Below are 19,733 nucleotides of genomic sequence, written 5' to 3'. Positions count from 1 at the left end.
ACTGTTTACTCTTTATGAATATGTTGATGGTTCTGAAAAGAACCTTTGGTGTTGTGTTTTTGTTATCACTCGATATTCCCATCTTGTTCGGTTAAACCTTCCTGTTTAGCTATTACGTTTGCCACTCGCCACAGCTTTCACAGTTGGAAAATTTCTTCCCATCCAGCTTGTGACATGTTGTTCAGTAAATTACATTTAATGTGACGTGCCGGAGAAACACTTTGCCACTCACTGAAACTATTTGTTGCCTTGATGAGCGCCGAACCGAAGCTGCTCTGTTCTTGATGCGGGTTTTCTGATTGTCGTGAGCAGCTTTGCAAGCCAACTCGAGCACTCCGACGGCCGAAACTCTATAATCGCTGTTAGGTATACTGGTGCTCCGGCACCAATCCGTTCGGCCTAGTTACCCTTGCGGAGCAATCAGTGAATGCGACCAACAGGGAACTGGAGACCTGCACGGTTCGAGTGAGACTTTGCCTTTCCCTTAACTTGTCCTCCTTTGTTACGTCCACGATGCCGATGCCGTACAACCACACGGGTTTACGGTTTGAAACAAAATAAGATATTTTTTTGGGGTCCGCGTGTTTTATACTCTAGCGGTACACACTCACAGGATAGAGACAAATCGGCAGACTTAGCCAGAGTGGCGAGTCCAACGAGACGAACGAATGAGCGTTAAAAGGGAGCGATGGCAAAAAAATACATCATACTGATTTTAACCTCCGACCGAGAAGGTCGCTTTTATTTTCAGCTTAGCAGTTGGACGTTTTGGACAAGCGGACTAGGACGTCCCCCCCCGGCATTTTCGAAAGGAGCGATTTCAACGGTTTTAGTGTGGCGGCAGAAAAAGAAGCAGGAAACAACAGTTCGTTTCGACCGTGAGGAGCGGGCGCCTACCGGTGAACCGGAAAAGCGCGCGCTTTTGCGGCGTCACTGACGCCACGCCCCCTTTTTCTTTTCTGGCAGTGTTGCCAATTTTAATAGTAGTGCTTAGTGTTTACAAAATAAAATAAAATTTAAAAAGAAGACGCACGCGTACGGACTGTGAAGTGACAAGAGGGAATAATTCCAAAAGTTTACCCGCGATATTGGTGGTTTTTCAAGCGCTCTTGTATAAAAAGTAGTATTTTCTGGGAACATATCCCCAAGTGTCAAGCCCTCACAAGAATAACTCAGTGCTTTAGTGCAAAGTGAAACCCACTTGTCGGCTATACCTAGGGTGTAGCCGACAACAAAATGGCTTCCAGTAGCTCCGGGCCTCCTCAAGGCCGGGCTACAAACCTGTACGAAGGGAAACCTACCCAACGTACCTCTCCAAAGTGGGCCGACCCACTCAACGGCAATTTGCAGATTCTGCTCCTTCGTGCAACAGGAGAGAACGTGATCCCTTCCAATCCGTTCATAGTTAGTAAAACTATCTCCAACGTTGCGGGGGATAAATTTAACAGCGCGAGACCACAACGAGACGAAAAAAAGAGGACGCAGTATATTCTTACAACCAAGGACAAGGATATTATTGGTAAGCTCCTTTCAATAACTAAATTGATAGATGAAACCCCTGTTGAAGTTATCTTTCACCCAACATTAAATCAACGCAAATGCGTTGTCACTTGCCGTGATGTCATTGACATCAAAGAATCCGTACTGGTTACTGAGCTTTCCGATCAAGGTGTGATCGATGTCAAGCGTATTACCAGGAAGGATAACAACATTGTTGTCCCAACGGCAACCTTAATTTTGACCATTCGTGGAACGGTTGTTCCCGATTTCATTTATTTCGGGTTCATTCGAGTCGGGACTAGAAACTTCTACCCTAATCCCATGCAGTGCTACAAATGCTATAAATTTGGGCATACGACCAAGCGATGCAAGCGCGAAAATCCGCTTTGCAGAAACTGCGGCCAAGAACATCCGGAACAAAAAACAGAAGCAAACATAGTTTGCAATGCTTCAGCTTTTTGTGTCAACTGCCAAGGAAACCACTCCTCTTCCAGTAGGAATTGTCCCGTATGGCAAAATGAAAATAAAATTACCAGAATCAGAATCGATAATGGAATTTCACACAAAGAGGCAAAGGAACAGTTTCAACTACAAAACAATGGCTCTTCATTCGCAAGTGTTCTGCAAAACAGACTCACCAACTTGCAAAAGCCAGCACCCACATGTAACTGCAAATGTAACTGCGCCTCGGCCGCTTCGGCCACTTCTAGTCGCGAAAGCACCCCCCCAATTGACACTACATTCGATACAACCATGACAGATTCAACAACTGGTAGTTCATCAACTGAATCCGAAAGCGAATCAGTCATTTCTATGGATACGTCTGATGCTCCAAACAAAAACAAAAACAAAAGAAAAATAACTAAAGGATCATCCTCAGAGTCAGATCAAAAATCTGAAGATGAGACCCAAACAAACAAGGACAAGAAAAGAACTAAGAATGAACAAAGACAGACACCAACAACAAATAACAATACAACCCCAACAGAAAACAACAACAACAACAACAACACATATCAAACAAAAAACAACAATAACAACAACAGAAACGCACATTCAACAAAAAACAACACAAACACAACAAACACTCCAAAGACTTCTACACCAAACAAAAACAACACCAATACCTCAAAGAAAGCTTCTCTTTCCAAGGGTAAAGGACCATCGAACTAATTCTCTTTGAATAGTTCAAACATACACACAATTAAGACTTAGGAATTAGAGTTAAAAACACCAACACATTCACTCCAACACAGAAATTCGGGATACAATGGAACATCAGAAGTATCCGACGAAATATTCTGAAAATGCTTATCTCAAACTCTAATCCCACAGTCATAGCCCTTCAAGAAACTATGACTCCAAACAACTTCGATAAACACTTCATCTCAAAATATATCACATACTTCAAAGAGGGTCCCAACCCCTCAAAAAACGGAGTTGCAATCGCAATCAAAGATGGCACTCCACATGATCTTCTTCCCATTACCACTGATCTTCAGGCAGTGGTAGTGCGCATTAAACACCCCTTTCCAATCACCGTCGTTAGCATCTACATCACTAATGATTCCGATCCGAACACTCTACGCGGCCAACTGGACCATCTGTTCGCCCAACTTCCCGCCCCAATCATGCTTATGGGTGATTTCAACGCCCACTCATACGCCTGGGGAGGTGCATACCTCGATCGAAAAGGATCCATCATTGAGGATTTCATATCCGACCATTCTCTTCTCCTTCTTAACAACGGCCAACACACCAGAATCCATTATTCTGGTACTACTTCAGCCATCGATCTCACTATAGTATCAGACAAACTATCTTCAAAACTTTCTTGGAACATCCACGATGATACTTGCGGAAGCGATCATTTTCCAATCTTCACTTCCTTCGGCCAAACTTCTCCAGAGTTTTCAACAAGGCCAAGATGGAAATTTGAATACGCTGACTGGGCTGGCTATCAGTTTGACATTGAAAACCGCCTCTCCGCTAAACGAGATTGGACAGCCAAGGAATTCTCCAAAGTTGTCCTAGAAGTTGCAATGGTGCACATCCCCAGAACCAGTGGCATCCCTGGCAGGAAATGTGTCCCATGGTGGTCGCCTGAGCTGAAGGCAGCGATCAAAGGTCGACGTAAGGCCCTACGCAAATTAAGAAAGGCCCATCCGGACAGCCCACTGAGACCCACTCTGCTTGCAGAGTTCCAAAGGGCTCGCAAAGAAGCTAAGACTGCTATCAACACAGCCAAGCACAACAGTTGGGTTAAATTCGTCAGCGAAATTAATCCCAACGCGTCAACAAAGGAGTTATGGAGTAAGATTGGCAGGCTTCATGGAAAGAAAAGAAGCAAAGAATATAATCTTCTAATTAACGGTCAATACACCAATGACCGGAAAATCATCGCCGAGGCGTTTGGAGATTTCTTTGCTTCCGCCTCCTCCAATCAAAACTACGACCAAACCTTTCTAACCCACAAAACGGAATGCGAAAGAATTCCCATCGATTTTCATACCGATGTGGAATTTGACTTCAACAAAAACCTCTCCCTCAAAGAGCTCGATTGGGTACTGAACAAAGTCAAACAAGGATCCACAGGACCTGATGACATCAGCTACCCTATGCTTAAGAATCTACCCCATCTCGGGAAAAAAGCACTTCTGAAGCTCCTCAACAAAGTCTGGGACAGTGGAACCCTCCCCAGTTGCTGGAAAGAGGGTTTAATGATCTGTATCCCGAAACCAGACATGAACAATCATCTTCTTGACAATTTCCGCCCCATCACTCTCCTAAGTTGTGTTGGGAAAGTCTTGGAAAAAATGGTCAATCGACGCTTAACGACTTTTCTAGAGTCAAATAAGCTGATTGATCCCAGACAATTCGCCTTCCGTGCGGGAAAAGGTACAGAAGATTGCCTTGTAGCAATCGAAAAAATCCTAGACGACGCAACTGAAAAATTACACCACATTGATATTGTCTCCCTGGATTTATCCAAGGCCTTCGATCGGGCATGGAGGTACCCAGTGCTGAAAAGCCTTTTCGACTGGGGGATTCGTGGGAGATTAGGTCTCTTCGTTAAAAGTTTTCTAGAAAACCGGTCTTTCAAAACCGTTATTAACAACCACCAATCTTCTCTAAAAATCCCAGAAAACGGCTTCCCACAAGGCTCAGCACTTTCACCAACCCTCTTCAACATTGCCATGCAATCTCTATTCGAGATTATCCCGGACCATATAAAGGTCATAGTCTATGCAGATGACATCACTCTTATCTCTACGAGCTTAATTCAGAGAAAGAGGCTTCAAAAAACCTTAGACTCCATCCAAAACTGGGCTCTAAAAACAGGTTTTAAAATTTCCCCGGAGAAATCCAAACACATACATATCGGAAAAGCTCTCAGAAGGAGAACCTATCTTCAGCTCAACAAAATCCCGATCCCTACAATGAGGACATTGAAAATACTAGGGGTTACTTTCGACAAGAAACTCAACTTCCTATCACATTCCCAAAAGACCAAAATAGCCACCAGAAAGAAATTGAACATCATCAAGTCTATCGCAGGCAACCTAGCCTCTGGTCATAGAAAGACGTTGCTAAATGTTGTAAATGTTTGGTTGGTCCCACAAATCCTTTACGGAATAGGCACCTTCAGCCGTGGAGGGGACAGGGTGTTAAACACCATTCAACCAATTTACAATAAAGCAATTAGGCTCGCAATTGGCGCTTTTCCCACCAGTCCCACTCTTGCTGTAATGGCAGAAAGTGGGCAACTTCCCTTCACCCACCTCGTAACAAAAGCCATCACCAATAAAGCCATCCGTCACTTGTCACTCCCCGAAAGCGACCACAATGTCCCATTAATACATAGAGCTAAAACATGGTTCAAAAATCTCACGAACAAAGATCTTCCCGATATATGTGAACGTTCATCTGCGACGGGAAGAAATTGGAACGTCAAACCGCCGAACATTAACCTTGAACTTCTCAAGACAGTTCGAGCGGGAGACCCTTCTCCAAAAGTCAAAGCCTGCTTCAATAACCTCGTTGCATCCAATTTTCAAATCAACCACCAGGTATACACAGATGGTTCAGTCAGTGCCGATGGAGTTGGATGTGGAGTCTTTGAGAGTAGATACACTGGTAGCTTTTCTCTTCCACCGCAATGCTCCATCTTCAGTGCGGAAGCTTTCGCCCTTCTAATAGCTACCCAAGAATGCACCCATGAGTTTCTTCCTACCACAATATTCTCAGACTCAGCTAGCTGTCTCCACGATCTTCTAAGTGGAAACAGCAAACACCCATGGATTAAGCAAACAGAAGAGGCTGCTTCAAATAAAAACATCTCCTTCTGCTGGGTTCCTGGTCACTCAGGAATCCGCGGAAACACAGCCGCCGACATACTGGCCGGCAAGGGCAGCAAAACAGATCCCCCAGACATGCCCTGTCCTCCATCTGACATTGTCCGCTGGGTAAAACAGCAAGTCCGTGAAAGCTGGGACATAGGCTGGATAAACAGCCGTCCCACTCATCTTCATAAAATTAAAAATTCCACTCTCCCTTGGGATGACCGCCTCAATAGTAGGGAAAGGCAAGTCCTTACCCGTCTTCGAATTGGGCACACTAACTTCACCCACTCACACTTGTTCTGCAGAGCCGAAAAACCCCAATGTGCTTGCAACGAAGCTCCGGTTTCCGTTAGCCATCTTTTACTTGAATGTCAACATACCAAAGATGCTCGAGTCCGACACAACATAGGTCAGAGTCTCCGAGATATCCTCAGTAGAGACGAGACCCAAGAAACCAATTTAATTGCGTTTCTGAAAGAAACCGACTTCTTTGGTAAAATCTAAACCGAAATACTAAATACCTTGGAAATTGCTTATTAAAGTTCGCCACTTCACAGTCATGTATGCGTGTTTATGTGTGTATACACATGTATGTACGGGTCGGAAGGAAGGTATTCATACATGTATATACACGCATTCAATAATATTAAATAACAAATAATATAATATATACTTTCATACCCACATCTATCTTCTATCCATTACATTATACTTTAATCAAACTGGAAACAATTTAAGAATTGGTGAAAATTGAATAATCAGGAAAGTCCCCAACTATCAATAAGCTCAGAACAACTGCCAAATTCACATACTCATCAGATCCTGGCAAACAAATGATGAAAAAATCAATTTATGTTTTATTATTATTTTGGATAATGTTTTAGAAAGCATTGAACTGTATTTCCTAAACTCTTTTTGGAAGGTTTAATGGCCCTGAAAAGCGCCTTGTTTTATGGAATGGTTCCAATTTAGAAAACTTAGTACTCGTGGTTTTGAAAAAAACCATTTCGAACGCCCTCGATGCCGCCTTGTTCTGGATTTGCCACCAAAGCAGTTTGTATAAAGAACAAACTTTTTTCTTCTGCTACCTGATGCCGTTTTGCGATTGCGTTTGCCACTCGCCACTCGCTGCAACTGCCTGTTGTCTTGATGTCCACCGAACCGAATGTGTTCTGTTCCGAATGCGGGTTTTCTTATCGTCGCGAGCAGCTTTGCCAGCTAACTCGATCACTTCGGCGGCCGAAACTATATAACGCCGGCTAGGTGGACTGGTGCACTGGTACTAACGCGCTCGGCCTAGCTACCCTTGCGGGGAACTCCAGATCAACACGGTTCGAGCGGGATTTTGCCTTTCCCTTCACTTTTCCTCCTTTACCATGTCCAGACATGGCTGCTTGGGTAGGTTTGTTGATGTGTTGTGATGCGAACCGATGTGGTGTACGGTTTGAATGAGAATGATCGTTACGGCAGCGAAGCGGGGATTTTTAAGCTGACTGGCTGGCTCGAGAATTACGCATGTGTGAGACTGCGACCAATGTTTCGTTCATTTTTTTCTTTTTCCTTTCCAATCGTGCTTCATTCTATTTCGCTGCTGCTCTGGTTGCCCGTTTTGGTCGGAACGATTTGAGGAGCACAAAATGGACCAATCAAAAATGGGCACATAGTGCATTTTGACAATGCTTGATATTTCACAATTATTCAATTATTTATCTCAAGAAAAATGAAATGTTATTCGTTATGATAGATGCGTAGATATATTTCCTATCAATTGATGCAAAAACCTTTGCGATCTATTGAGAAATGCTCGAGTTATAAGCGTTCCAAATCTTGCATTTTTTCCTACTTGTTCAGTGCCTAGATTTCCATTTCACCACCTATATCTTCCGGTTAGACGTAGTCCTACGTCAAAAAAAATACGGGTCTGATGTTTTGCAATAAAAAACAAAACTACCACTTTTCATGGAAATCTAAGAACCACTATATCGGTTTGGCATGGAATGGCTGAATAGACGGATATGGTAACCCTGTTCGAGGTGCATCTATCGGCAAACGCTTACTGGCTGCTGTTTAACCCATTAAAACACGTGTTTTATGTTGGACTGAGGTTCCAGTGGAATGAAAGGCCAAGTTTAAATAATTAAACGGATGAATAAAAGTTTTATTAATTATACGATGTGTTCACTGCGCGTTCTAATTTTTGAATGAACATGTTTGTTCAAGCACACAGCAGAAGGCTGATGTTGTACTCTCGCTTTGATATGCTGCCACCGTGCGCATACACAAATTTTTAAATGCACAAGGTGGGATGTTCGTTGTTCTACCAACATTTTATCATCTTGGCTCAGGGAACACACCTCATTCGGTCCCAGAATTGAAGCTAGCTGCTCAAGCATATAGGGGCCCATGAATTTATTTAGGAATAAACATTGAATTTTGTTACGTAACAATCACGGCTACCCCCCTCCCCCCTATGACACATACAGTAACGAAAGCTCGACCCCCTCCGACTTCACACCCTGTTCTACTAATTTTTTGTCGAGTAAAATATATTATTCCAATTATTAAATAATTCAATTCCCGTGAATTTAAATTCCTGCCAAAGATATTGGAGAAATAGTACAAAAAGTAGTTTTTTTTTTTCAAATAAAATCTAACTCTCACAAAAATCGATCAGAGATCATCCATGGTCCTAATATCTATAGAAATTAAGTTCTCTCTATATAATTCTTACCTGTATTCCAGATTAGGGAAGGGGCTCTTCGGCGTCATATGTTCATGCACTATCGTTACGACGTAATTACGATCTCTGCTGGTCTTATACCAGGGTAGAATAACCCGATGCCGATAACAGTTGGGGTCGAACTGTGCTTTCTCTCGCACCCACACTGCTAGCTCCGATGGTGGTTCTTTCAACTGCTGGAATACCTTCACCAGATCCCAATCGATGTATTGTGAATTTTTGAGAGGCACTACAAGAAAGCTATTCGCTTCGTTGCTGTAATCATACACTAAAAATTGCTTCCACAGCTTCAACATATCACGGAAGATCATCACGTGAAAGTGTCGCAGACGTTCTAGCTCTCCTGCGGAACCAGCGTTGGAAAGTGTAATGGGGGTTTCGTCCAGGTGGACATTAATCAGACCCAACGTTACGAAACATTTCATCTTTGCAAGTACGGGGAGTGGCTTGGTCGTCATTATGCCATAATTATTCTCACTGTCGTACAGTTTCTGGAAAATGTTTGTATTTATATCGGCGATGTCTTCGGTAAAGCCTGCTGTCACACGCAAAATGTAGATGTAACATGGTCGCCCAGGCTGAGGACAACAATTTGTCGTCTCCTGTGGATATACAATTGCATGATTTCGAACACACTTCTGTGTTCCCGCCGTCTTCGGTGGATCTGTAATGTTCAACGTGATATTAAAAAGGGACAGGGAATGGATACCTTCATTACCTTTACTGAATTCCTTCCAATGATTGAAGTAAACATCAGCAACAGTATCAAGTTTACGTTTGGAATCAATTGGAATTAGGTGTTCGTTCAACTCAGAATGTTCATAAAGTTTTTTGCATGCATTAAATGCGGCTGAACGTTTCGCCAGCTTTATGTTTGGCATCGGATTACCAGACACTTTTTCTTTGATAGTCGATTGTAACGGCAGCAGCACACTGACGATAACGTGCCCATTCTTGAGATCGGTACGTTCCCATGAAACATTCGTGTTCGTAAATGCATCACGAGGCATACCCATGCAGTATCTGTTGAGCAATTGAATCGACGAAAGGGCATCCAGTTTGGCCCCTTTCGAGGTATAAAAAGGTGGAATTAATTCGTTGCACAATTCGTTATGGACGTCTGATTCTAACGGTTCCGGCCGATTAATGGTTTTGCCAACAAGGCACTGCACAAGAAAACAAGCACTGTTAACGCAAATGAATAAATATAGACTACATCACTAACCCTCTGTAGTTCAGTTTCAATAGCCTTGTATAGTCTATATTTCTTCACAAAGTCATCCTTCTTTGAGTTATCGAGCATCACGACGTATGAACTATTTTTCATCCTGGCACGCCCCTTGGACTGCTCATATGAGGCAAACGTTTGGGGGTGGTCATATTTAATCACCACGTTGCACATCTGAAGGTCGATTCCTTCTTCCAGAACCCTTGTAGTTATGATCGTATTTGTTTCGTTTTTCCGGAACCGCTCCAGTACCTTCGATACACAAAAAAAAATGGTTTGAACTAACCTTCTATTAAATGATTTCCAATTATATCCCACCTTACGATCCTTTTTTGCGTTCAAAATCTGGTCGATAGACTCTGGCATCGTACCGTTACTGCCAACCATAAAATCGGGTACTATCGATTCGACGTTATCCGTGAGAGAAAAGTATATTTTCAATAAATGGTAGAGTACCTTGGCGGTGTAACGACGCTCAACAAAAATTAGAGTCTTCATGTTCATGTTGTCGTCGTGCCCTTTATATATGTCCTCAAGGCGAGCAATCAGTTGACGTACCTTCGTGGAAGAAAACATTGTCAACTTTTCCTTTATGTCTATCCCAGACATAAGCTTCTCCATCTGATGGCGGAGGCTTTCACAAACTGAAATAAATACAATGGTGTAGTACAAAAAACTCGGGAAAGCTAAATCCATTGTCATTTTTCATGCTAAACATTTGATGTGTTTGTCATTCCTGCAATTAGAGTCGCTCTATTCAATGAGCTTTCTTCTGTATTACAATTAATGCAGAGTTAACAAATGCTGTTTGCATTTGCGCTATTACCACATTTTTCATATACAGTCAAAATTTAGTGTAAACCCCGTGTTCATTCATTTGTTTTGAATTTTTCGTGGTTAAAAATTAAAAATTAAAAGCGACTTTTGTCAAAAATCGGCTCTCTGGAACTTATTTGTTTTTTTCGGAATACAAAATGCAAAACGTATGGTTTAGGGTGTCAATGAAAATAGTTATCTCGATTTTTTATACGTAACTTACTGCAAAATGTTGATTTGCACGACAATATACCCTATGCAAAATATTAGCTCATTCGGACTTCATTTACGTGTGTCGCAATGTGTTTTTAGTCGTTTCAGATTTCTGAAAAAAAGGGTTTTTTAGATAACAGTAAATCTCGACGTTTCATCAAATTTCAAGACATTTGGCTTTTAAAGATGTATTTTTAAAACCCATAGAGCAGATTTTTGACAAAAAAAAATCGAGATGACAGTAGATATCATGCGATTCTAAGACATTTGTCATATAAATTTTTTTTTTTTTTGAGCACCCCAATTTCATGTTACCATCCGCCCCCTCTCCTTGGGCAATTTTTCGGTCTTCAAGAAACTCAAACTTTGACGGCTATGCGACACTATTAAAGGAAGTCCAACAGCTGGTTCTTCACATCTGACACAAACATAATTTTCGTAGCTGTTTAGTCAATTTTTCGTGGGCTCAATTTTGCGGTTGACTGTAGCTTACGTAAAATTTTAGCGAATTTAGTTAGCGCTCAACTTCCGAGCAGACTGTGCCGGTAGTGATCCCCGATAATCGTTCGATTAATCGATTAATCGAATACTTCCTACAGAAATCGATTATTAATCGAACGAATACTGCGCAACCAATAATCGAAGCGAACGAATAATTTACGTCGATTAATCGATACAAACCCAGAGAATAAAAACGTAAGGCCGCTGTAGTTTTATTCTGAAAATCAATCATTATCTTTGACGCTCCCCTAAACTGGTAAATGAAGCCCAATGCCGTCAACGCGAATTGAGCTTTGTTTACAAGTTTAGGTAAGAGTAATGGCGGGTTTACATTAGGGAGATCTATAGCTATAGATGGATTTATTCACGTGAATATAGGTGTAAACGGGTGAGAATAAATATGATACACTTATTCGAGGTATATATAACTTGAATAAATTCAGCATATGTAAACACTTGTGAATTTCTCACTGGTGAAAAATTACTAAAGTTGGATGCAGTTCTACTTCAGGTGAATAAATTCACCGAAAATATGAATATATTCATATAGAAGTTCACGCCAGTGTAAACAGTTGATGCGATTTCTATAAATCTCATCATATTTCTTCACATGAATATATCATTAGTCTAAACCCACCCTAAGAGATAATACAGTAGAACCTCGATTTTCCGCGAGCGGATGATCCGCGACTACGAGTTCCTTAGTAAATCTATAAACCTTCCCGAAATTTGTCAGTGAGTGGTAGACTCATGCTCTTTTGTTTTGGTCATGGCTTTCACATTATCTGATCACTGATGTACACGACCATACATATGGATAGTTCAATATTTTCTGTATTGATAAAACATGGTTTTCATGCTAAAAATATCTTTTTTCAATGCAACCTCACTTTTAGCCCTTTATTGCGTTATCCGCGATTTTCGTTATACGCGGTGATCTAGCCCGACTATTCCGCGGATAACCGGGGTTCTACTGTAATTGATTTTCAGGCATAATGAACACTTTTTTGATTCCAGAATGCTTTCTCGCAAATGAGAAAATTAGTCTAACAAATTATTTCTCTCAATGTGACGATTAATCGATTAATCGATTATTAGAGGCGATTAATCGTATCGAATAACAAACTGATGAAAAGTATTCGATTAGCTGATGAACGATTAATTTCAAAAATCGGGGATCACTATGTGCCGGTAAAACCATCGTCGGAAGAAGTACACCGTTTCGTCGGTGTTACATTAGGCATGACGCCAGACGAGATAAAGCGTATCCAATCCGCGTTGACGGCATTGAGCTTTGTATTACAAAATGGGGGAGCGGGCATGACAATATGGATTTACAGAAGAAATGAACACACTTTCAGAATAAAAATTATGAATGAAAATTATTTTTCCCGACCAAATTAGTACTCTATGTAAATGAAAATCACTTTTGCTTGCAAGTAGTGAAAAAATATACAAAAGTGGTGTCTAAAGACAATTTTATATTATAATGGTAAGTTTTGGTGAGAATATCTGAAAATTCATAGAAAATAGTTTGAATTATGATCAAGGTAAATAACGCCAAGAAAAAAAATTCATACAAATTTTAGGAATTTAAAACTACTTTAGGGCCGACTAATGGGATAGAAAATAATTGACCTCATACAAACTAATGTCGTTTCCAGATGTCGACGCCATTCCGTCGTCAACGCGAAAACAGCCGCAAATCTCGGAGTCGCCTTTGTGAAAACCGCTTCTCTCGAAGTGACACTTATAGCGAATTTGTTTTTAAAACTGAGTGAGTGCCAAACTGACTCTGTAATAAAAAAAACGTTTTCAGTTTCACGAATGCGGTGGTTTGGTGGTGTGTGTTATGTAGTCTGATTTGTTTATATTTGCGACGACAAATGTACAGTGTCGACGTCTGGTGGCAATACTAGTGCTTGGGAGGTAAATTATTCTCCATCAGATCAGAAGGGCCAAGTGCAGTGTAAAAATATAAAAGTTTGATTGAAAATTTTTACTTCATATTGTTTGATTACCTAGCACATGTAGTTCTGACACTCGCTTAACCATTTTTCGATGCATTTCCTGTTTGTTCCACAAATAATTACTATTATAATATAAAATCGTCATTAGACACAGTTTTCGTTCAATTTGTTTCTGCGGTATCGAAAAAAACCTCTTATTTCATCACATAAAATAAATATTCGATACGTTAAAGTAAATTTCCATTCATAATTTTGATTTTGAAAGCAGGTTTATTCCACCAGAATATCCATCATTATTTTCGCCTCCCAATGAAAGCACACGTATCTTAATGCCGGCTACTCGAATATACTCTTCAAAATCAGAATCCGAATTGGATAACGATTCCAATAATACAAAAGCAAAAGCAGCAGGTTTTCCATTTTCATAGTCTTTATTTTTAGATTTTCCAAAACAATACTCGGAAATGACAGTTCAGTATAGTTGTATTGGTGAACCCGAGTGCCAACCCGTGAAACATTTCAGTGCGAAACCAAGGCGCTTGTATAAATGTATAACAGGTGAAGCAACATCATCACTTCAATAAGAAGCGGATTACGGTTTGTGGAGCGGGGGTTGTTTGTTTTGTTATTGCTAGGATACGTCATTTTTTAATTTTCACACGCGAGAGTAGTGGATGAACTGGCTGAGAACGAAATTCTACAAAATCATCCCTTTCTTTTTCACATAAATTCGCGAAAGTTGAACATAGTAGGCATCGTTCGAATAAGCGTCGTGGCAGTTTGTAGAGAGCCGCCGGCAGCTGTTTGTAAACAATACCGACAGCAATTCCAATATGGCTGAAAGTGCATTTCATATGATTGTTTCACCTGGTATATAGAGAGGCGCCTTGTACGAAACTAACAGCTTTCGGGGCGAACCAGTGCGACACTGAGTGCGAAACTGAGCGAATAAAAAAACGTTTTGACAGCAGTTAGTGTGGCACTGGGGTTGAAACTGAACAAAAACGAATTCGCTATTAGGCTGATGTCACATTAGGCGGATTCGCCACCGCGGATCCCGCGAGTAAAACCGCAGCGGAGGATCTACAGTGTGTTGTGAATGAGTCATGTCACACAGAGCGAGGCGATTTTGAAAGCGATTTCAAATCCGCGGCGGAGGCTCGATGAAATGAAGCTCCGCGGCGGTTTTCATTGCGGAGTGTACATGGATGTTTGTGTATTATGCATCAATATTGTCAAACGCACACAATTGAACTCTACTGTCATTTTTCAAGAACAAATAACACGATCCCGTAATTTACTCGCAGGAGTAGAGTATCGATTTTCAAGAAATATTTGATTCGGTAAGTTAATCAGGTTGATCAATGGATTTAATATTACGTTCATTGTTGGCTATTTCAGTGGGAACCGAAAAATCGGGCCTGATCACGAACGTCACTTCACGGTGAAAACGAAATGAAGTCCATACACATTACATACAATTCATTTCATTTTCACCGTGAAGTGACGTTCGTGATCAGGCCTATCATCACCAGAAACTACAAAAACATCTACAAGCAAAACAATGCCTCCTCCTGCTGATTTATCTCATCGTGGCGAGTCCGATGACTTCGCTTTAGCAGCAAGCATATAGCAAGAATAAAACGAGACATCCAATTCTCGCAATTCTCGTTTCCAAGATACTACGCTTTGTTGTTTCTACGCTCCATCCGGCACAGCTCTCCACGTTCAAAGGGAACTTTTTTTTAATAACACGATTGCCTATTACTTTCATTATCGTACAGAACATATGATTCTAGCTGTCGATTTCAATTGCGTACTGCGATAGTGTGACGCAACAGGGTACAACATGAGCCCTTATCTCCAAGCCACAGTACAGCAGATGCAACCACATGACGTGTGGCTTAAGCTACGCATAAGAAACACTGATCATACCTTTATCACGGCAAATTCTTCCTCTCGATTAGATCGAATTTATTTAGAAATTTATGTAAGCGGAGGACTATGCGAACAACTACGGAATATGAACACACACGTAAAGGGTGTGTCACATCAAATTGCATCACGGAAAAAACGCTGTAGAAATTCGCCCAGTAGACCGATCCTTTTGAAAATTTTAGACAGTAAAATAAAAACTATTAAACAACTTTTGGCATTTTCTTTTTATTCATACTTCGAGCCCAAGCCCGTATGCTCGCACCTTCCTCTTTACCCCGTCCATAAGGTTCTGTACAACGTCAGGTTGTAGTATTTTTTGAACAGAAATCCATTTTCTCTTGAAGTCTGCCTCCGATTTGACAAATTTTGGGTTCTTCCGGAGGGCCTGCTTCTTAATCGCCCAATATTTCTCTATTGGGCGAAGCTCCGGCGCGTTGGGCGGGTTCATTTCCTTTGGCACGAAGGTGACCCCGTTGGCTTCGTACCACTCCAACACGTCCTTTGAATAGTGGCACGAAGCGAGATCCGGCCAGAAGATGGTCGGGCCCTCGTACTGCTTCAATAGTGGTAGTAAGCGCTTCTGTAGGCACTCCTTAAGGTAAACCTGCCCGTTTACCGTGCCGGTCATCACAAAGGGGGCGCTCCGCTTTCCGCAAGAGCAGATCGCTTGCCACACCATGTACTTTTTGGCAAACTTGGATAGTTTCTGCTTGCGAATCTCCTCCGGAACGCTGGATTTGTCCTCTGCGGAGAAGAACAACAGGCCCGGCAGCTGACGAAAGTCCGCTTTGACGTAGGCGTGACTACGTCATGCGTGACTTCGTCAGCATTTCGGTGTACAGCTTCCGGGCTCGCGTCTTCCCCACCATGTTTTACCTTTCGTCGCGGTTAGGAGCCTTCTGAACCTTGTATGTACGCAGGCCCTCCCGCTGCTTGGTCCGCTGGACGAATGAACTTGACAAATTCAGCTTATTGGCGACATCCCGGACCGAATTTCTCGGATCACGTCTAAACTGCTTAACTACGCGCTTGTGATCTTTTTCACTGACGGAGCATCCATTTTTGCCGTTCTTCACCTTCCGGTCGATGGTTAGGTTCTCGAAGTATCGTTTTAGTGCTCTGCTGACCGTGGATTGGACGATTCCCAGCATCTTACCGATGTCCCGATGTGACAACTCCGGATTCTCGAAATGAGTGCGCAGGATTAATTCACGACGGTATTTTTCGTTCGACGACATTTTTCCAAATTTACAAAAAATTGACAGTGAAGCATGGCCAACGTGATCTATACACTCTTATCTGATTATAAGCGAAAGCTGAAGATATAATTCCTAAAAATTAAATTTCTACAGCGTTTTTTCCGTGATGCGATTTGATGTGACACACCCGTTATACTAATTTTCCGATCACATGGCTGTAATATCACGCATATGTTTACCCAACCTCGGTCAACCTCAAGGACGTGGATTCTGGTCGCTCCGTCCTCATCTTCTAACTGATGAAAACGTCGCAGAGCTCCAGATACGGTGGCAGTTTTGGACACGCCAAAAATGTAATTACCGTAGCTGGATGGAATGGTAGCTAAATTACGGCAAGCCAAAAATAGCCAGCTTCTTTCGATGGAAATCGATACAGGTTTACGAGGAATTCCATATCGCACAACAAACATTGTATCAACAGCTACAACGGGCATACGATAGCTACTATTAGTGATGTCTAAATTTTTCATTTATTCGATTATCGATTAATCGTTGGGGCATTTTTCAATATTTGATTCATTCGAATAATTGTTTTTCAATATTAGATCCATCGAGCGAATATTTATTTCTTGTTTTAATCACGTATCACGTTATCATTCTGGTCGTGTGGTCTATCGGATTGTCGATGTTAGATGGTTCAATGAAAAAATAATAAAAGTAAAAATAGTAAAAATAAAAGAATTATATGGCCTAATTTTTAACCTAAAAATGCATTAAACTTGAGAAAAATTCCTTCTTTCATTATTCGCGATTACAGTGGCAATTATTCGATGTATTCATATTTTGATTTTAAATTATTCGACACAAAATTACTCGATTATAATTTCAGATATTCGATTATTTGAATTAATCGAACGATTAACCGACGTCTCTAGCTACTATCAGAACCCGGGAATGCTAGCAACCATCAACCGCCTTACAGGAGAAATGCTCGCTCTGCAACGTCGCTTCACACAAGCTTTTGTACCCATCCACGACCAGATTCTGGCAGGAGAACCTCTTTCGGTGTTCCAGCTCGGAGAGGGAAGAAAGCGATAACACGACTTGTCAGCGATCGGGGTGAGATAATCCAAGATGCTTCAATATTTCTCCAATCTATATTCGGAGGGAATTGTGGAAACAGAACAACACGACGACTTCCAGTCTGCCCAGACCATTCCCGAAAACGATACGAATGAAGCATGTATGAATGCGATTACAACAGCAGACATATGGGCGGCAATTAAATTGAGCGCATCGAAGAAATCACCGGGACCGGATGGTATTCCGAAAGGATTCTACCTCCGTGCTTTCGACGTCATCCACCGCGAAATTAATATTATATTGAATGAAGCACTATCTTCGGATTTTCCGAATTTTCTGGTGAAAAAACGGGGAACTGGTGACACTGTTGGCTCATACAGACCAATATCTCTTCTGAATTACGACCATAAACTCTTCTCCCGTATTTTGAAAACATACCAGGAGAACGTTATGACAACACATCGAATTCTCAGCAACTTTCACGCCAATCTTGCTCTTAAAGACAGAATCGCATTACTGACCACACGTAAACAGGTCGGCAAGTTAGTGTCGTTCGATTTGGATCATGCCTTCGATCAAGTAAGGTACTCATTTTTTCTCGATAACATGCGGTCTCTCGATATCAACAGCACATTCGTGGATTTACTCTGTCCTCTTCACGGCTATTATTAAAGGGACATCTGAGTACATCGTTTCCCTTCAAGCGATCGGTGAGACAAGGAGATACTATGGCAATGCATCTGTTTGTTTTGTATTTATACCCTTTGTTGACATCTCTCGAACGAGTTTGCGACACCGATATGATTGGGGCGTATGTGGACGATATTAGCGCTATCGCGACATCACGGAGCAAAATCGAAGCAATGCGTGATATATTTCATCGGTTTGGGAGAGTTTCGGGAGCGGTACTCAACCTAACTCGGTACGGCTTATGATCACCCCGCATTTCAATGCGTCGGTAGGTACCATTGCGCGTCATGTGCGGTTACATTCAATGAGCACGCTCACACTGCATCAGAAGGTGATTCCTCTCAACACCTTCATAATGTCCAAAATGTGATATTTATCATCCATTCTGTCACCTTACAATATACACGCAGCAAAAATAACTGCTACCATGGGCATGCTTTTGAAGAGCAGACAGCCAGTACGCGTTCCAATGCAGCACTAGTGACACCACGGGGTCAAGCAGAATTCAATCTTCAGCTACCGATGCTCAAATCCAAAGCATTGTTAATCAATCGCCAATTTCAGGAAATCGGTTCCACTCCCTATTATACTTCCTTCCTCAACCAAGCAAATCCCCGACCATCTCCAGCAGACCTTCTGATCAGTGTTGGAAAAAATCATCTTCGCTAAGATCAAATGCATAGATTTTCGAGCTAGGTTGCATCGAAAACCTATATATTCCAAACGAAAATTAAAATGAGATATAAAGGCAAGCATTGAATATGAGCAAATGAACATTTGTCCTTCAATATGTTTTGATGTTTGTTTTTTCCACCCAGTGTCATTTTCATATTGGTTATCGGAAACGTCAGAACTGAATTTCATTTCAGCCAAATGAATATAAGCTGTTGTTAACTTCTAACCTGAGGCTGCTGTGTGCGGTTGGGTTTTGCAGTTGCCGGATGCCGTAATCGGAGATACCTTATGAAATTCCTGATGTCGCAAATGACTTAACGGTAGCTAAAACCACTTGTATCCATTTGAACTTAACATTTTTGAACTTAAATTCACTGCCAGAACGAATATCGTTTCGGATGTAATGAATATCAATTTGTTGCTTTTGATACCCAAAGTATAAATAACAGCGAAGTTATTAATAGAGGCGAATGAACTGCAAAGTTTAAAGCCTCTTAAAAACAAAAAAAGAAAGAAAGAAAGCGAAGTTATGAACCCCACTCAATGTCGCATTCATTCATTATAGCAAATTTATTCATACAACAGCGATATGAACAAAATGAACTCGTTTGTTATTGTCATCAATATAATGAAGGCAGTGTGTTTCAAGCTGAAAAAAAGTTATATTCGTTTCTCGTGAATATTTGTTGATATTCTAAGACACTGCTTCTGATAGTAAACGGCCAAAGAACATTTTCATTCAATGATTTATTGTATCCTATTCTGAGCGGTGTAGGCAGAGAGCAGAAAGCAAGAATTCTCAAGCATTTCATTAATTATGTTAACTTTATCATAAAC

General features: G+C 41.3%; 1 protein-coding gene across 1 annotated transcript in view; it reads right to left on the bottom strand.

The window, feature by feature from the left end:
• Positions 1-19,733, bottom strand: part of LOC129765674 (endoribonuclease Dicer) — a 45,021-nt gene that overhangs the window by 14,999 nt on the left and 10,289 nt on the right. Inside the window, exons 4-7 of the mRNA XM_055766084.1 lie at positions 10,130-10,455; positions 9,809-10,063; positions 9,302-9,749; positions 8,575-9,247 (exon numbers count right to left, since the gene is read on the bottom strand). Coding sequence (XP_055622059.1) covers positions 8,575-9,247; positions 9,302-9,749; positions 9,809-10,063; positions 10,130-10,455 — 1,702 coding nt within the window. The remainder of the gene's footprint in view (positions 1-8,574; positions 9,248-9,301; positions 9,750-9,808; positions 10,064-10,129; positions 10,456-19,733) is intronic.

The sequence above is a fragment of the Toxorhynchites rutilus genome, chromosome 2, assembly GCF_029784135.1.
Source record: "Toxorhynchites rutilus septentrionalis strain SRP chromosome 2, ASM2978413v1, whole genome shotgun sequence".
In the NCBI taxonomy this organism is placed as follows: Eukaryota; Metazoa; Arthropoda; class Insecta; order Diptera; family Culicidae; genus Toxorhynchites; species Toxorhynchites rutilus.
The sequence above is the reverse complement of the archived record's forward strand: the minus strand, read 5'-3'. Positions and strand labels throughout refer to the sequence as shown.